The following is a 1,368-nucleotide window of genomic DNA, read 5'->3' as shown; positions in this document are numbered from 1 at the left end:
TTTTTTTTTTTTTTTTTTTTTTTATTATTCTTAATTTTTACTTTTTTACAAGGTTACCTTATAAATAAAGAAGAAAGATAAAGACAGGGAAAATGATATTTCATTTCTGCAGCATGCAGCGTGTAGCATTTCTTTATCGAGTATCAAGAATTACGAATAATAACCCGAGCTTTATTATTATTAAAAATTTCATTTGGTTATCGTTGTACTGTAAGAGACTTCATATTTTAAGTAACCAATTTTTTTTCTATGACTGATGACACTTTACCGATGAAACTTCTCTGTACACAAGGTTCACAAATTCATTCGATTTACGGGGATCAGATGTGATATTGTTTTTCATTGGTCACTTATTATACATTTCGGTTCGGAAAGTTATCGAAATAATTCAATTCTTTGGTCGGTGGGAAAAATTTATTTACTTACTTTCTTTTCGGCTGTTGCTGTCAGTTGTTGCAAACGTTGTGTCATGTTTGACAACGATTGCTCGAAAGCCGACACCACATGAGCCTGTGAACACAAACACAAGAGAAATAATATAGAGACGAAAAATAATATTGTGCAAAAATGAACGATGAAAGAATTATTCATTTAATAATTTCATCGCATTAATAATAATCGTGATAATAATTATAATTATTATTTATATTTCGAACACGCACGCATATATTAATATATAATATATAAACGTCATGATAAATTCATCGACGCACAAATTTTCAAGTATATATATATATATATAAAACATACTTTTAATTAATATTTCTTTTATATTCGAATATAAATATATAATATTATATATATATTATATAAATATATAATATTCGAATATATATACATAATACACACTTTTAATTAATATTTCTTTTATATTCGAATAAATATCGACTACGTGTGTTACGAGTCTTCTTCTAAATTCAAATATATTTTTATCAAGAGGCTTTTGAAACGGAATATGGATACGGCTGATAAGGGTCGAGTGGAGTGGCCGCGCAGCTATTTTCCAACCTATCCAACTTCGACCATCTACTAATTTTCCTTTCCTGCGCGAACGAATCATTCCTTTCTTTCCCCTGCCCCTCCTTCGAGTGGTCATAATCTTTCGAAAAATAATTTCGGACGTGAAAAATAGAGAGCTAGTAAAATTCTACGCGACCGACCTTAATAACCGTAAATACGCTTATTAGACGCAGAATAGGTTTCTGGTTTCTCGTTAATCTTTCGAGCCAGAACAGACAGACCTTCCACCGACAGTTTCAAGTACACCACACCCCCCTCCCCTCCTCAAAAATGATCTCAAGTACGAAACAGATGTTCATCTCAAGTTTCATCTCGATATAATTTTATTAATTTTTATATATAATAGAC

General features: G+C 30.6%; 1 protein-coding gene across 1 annotated transcript in view; it reads right to left on the bottom strand.

Annotated features, from left to right (window-relative positions):
* The window catches only part of LOC102677892 (protein sickie-like), a 47,959-nt gene that overhangs the window by 6,225 nt on the left and 40,366 nt on the right, over positions 1 to 1,368 (bottom strand). Inside the window, exon 9 of the mRNA XM_031510021.1 lies at positions 427 to 510. Coding sequence (XP_031365881.1) covers positions 427 to 510 — 84 coding nt within the window. The remainder of the gene's footprint in view (positions 1 to 426; positions 511 to 1,368) is intronic.

This window comes from Apis dorsata, unplaced genomic scaffold (assembly GCF_000469605.1).
Source record: "Apis dorsata unplaced genomic scaffold, Apis dorsata 1.3 scaffold_198, whole genome shotgun sequence".
Taxonomy (NCBI): Eukaryota; Metazoa; Arthropoda; class Insecta; order Hymenoptera; family Apidae; genus Apis; species Apis dorsata.
Note: the sequence above shows the minus strand (reverse complement) of the source record. Positions and strands in the feature narration are given on the sequence as shown.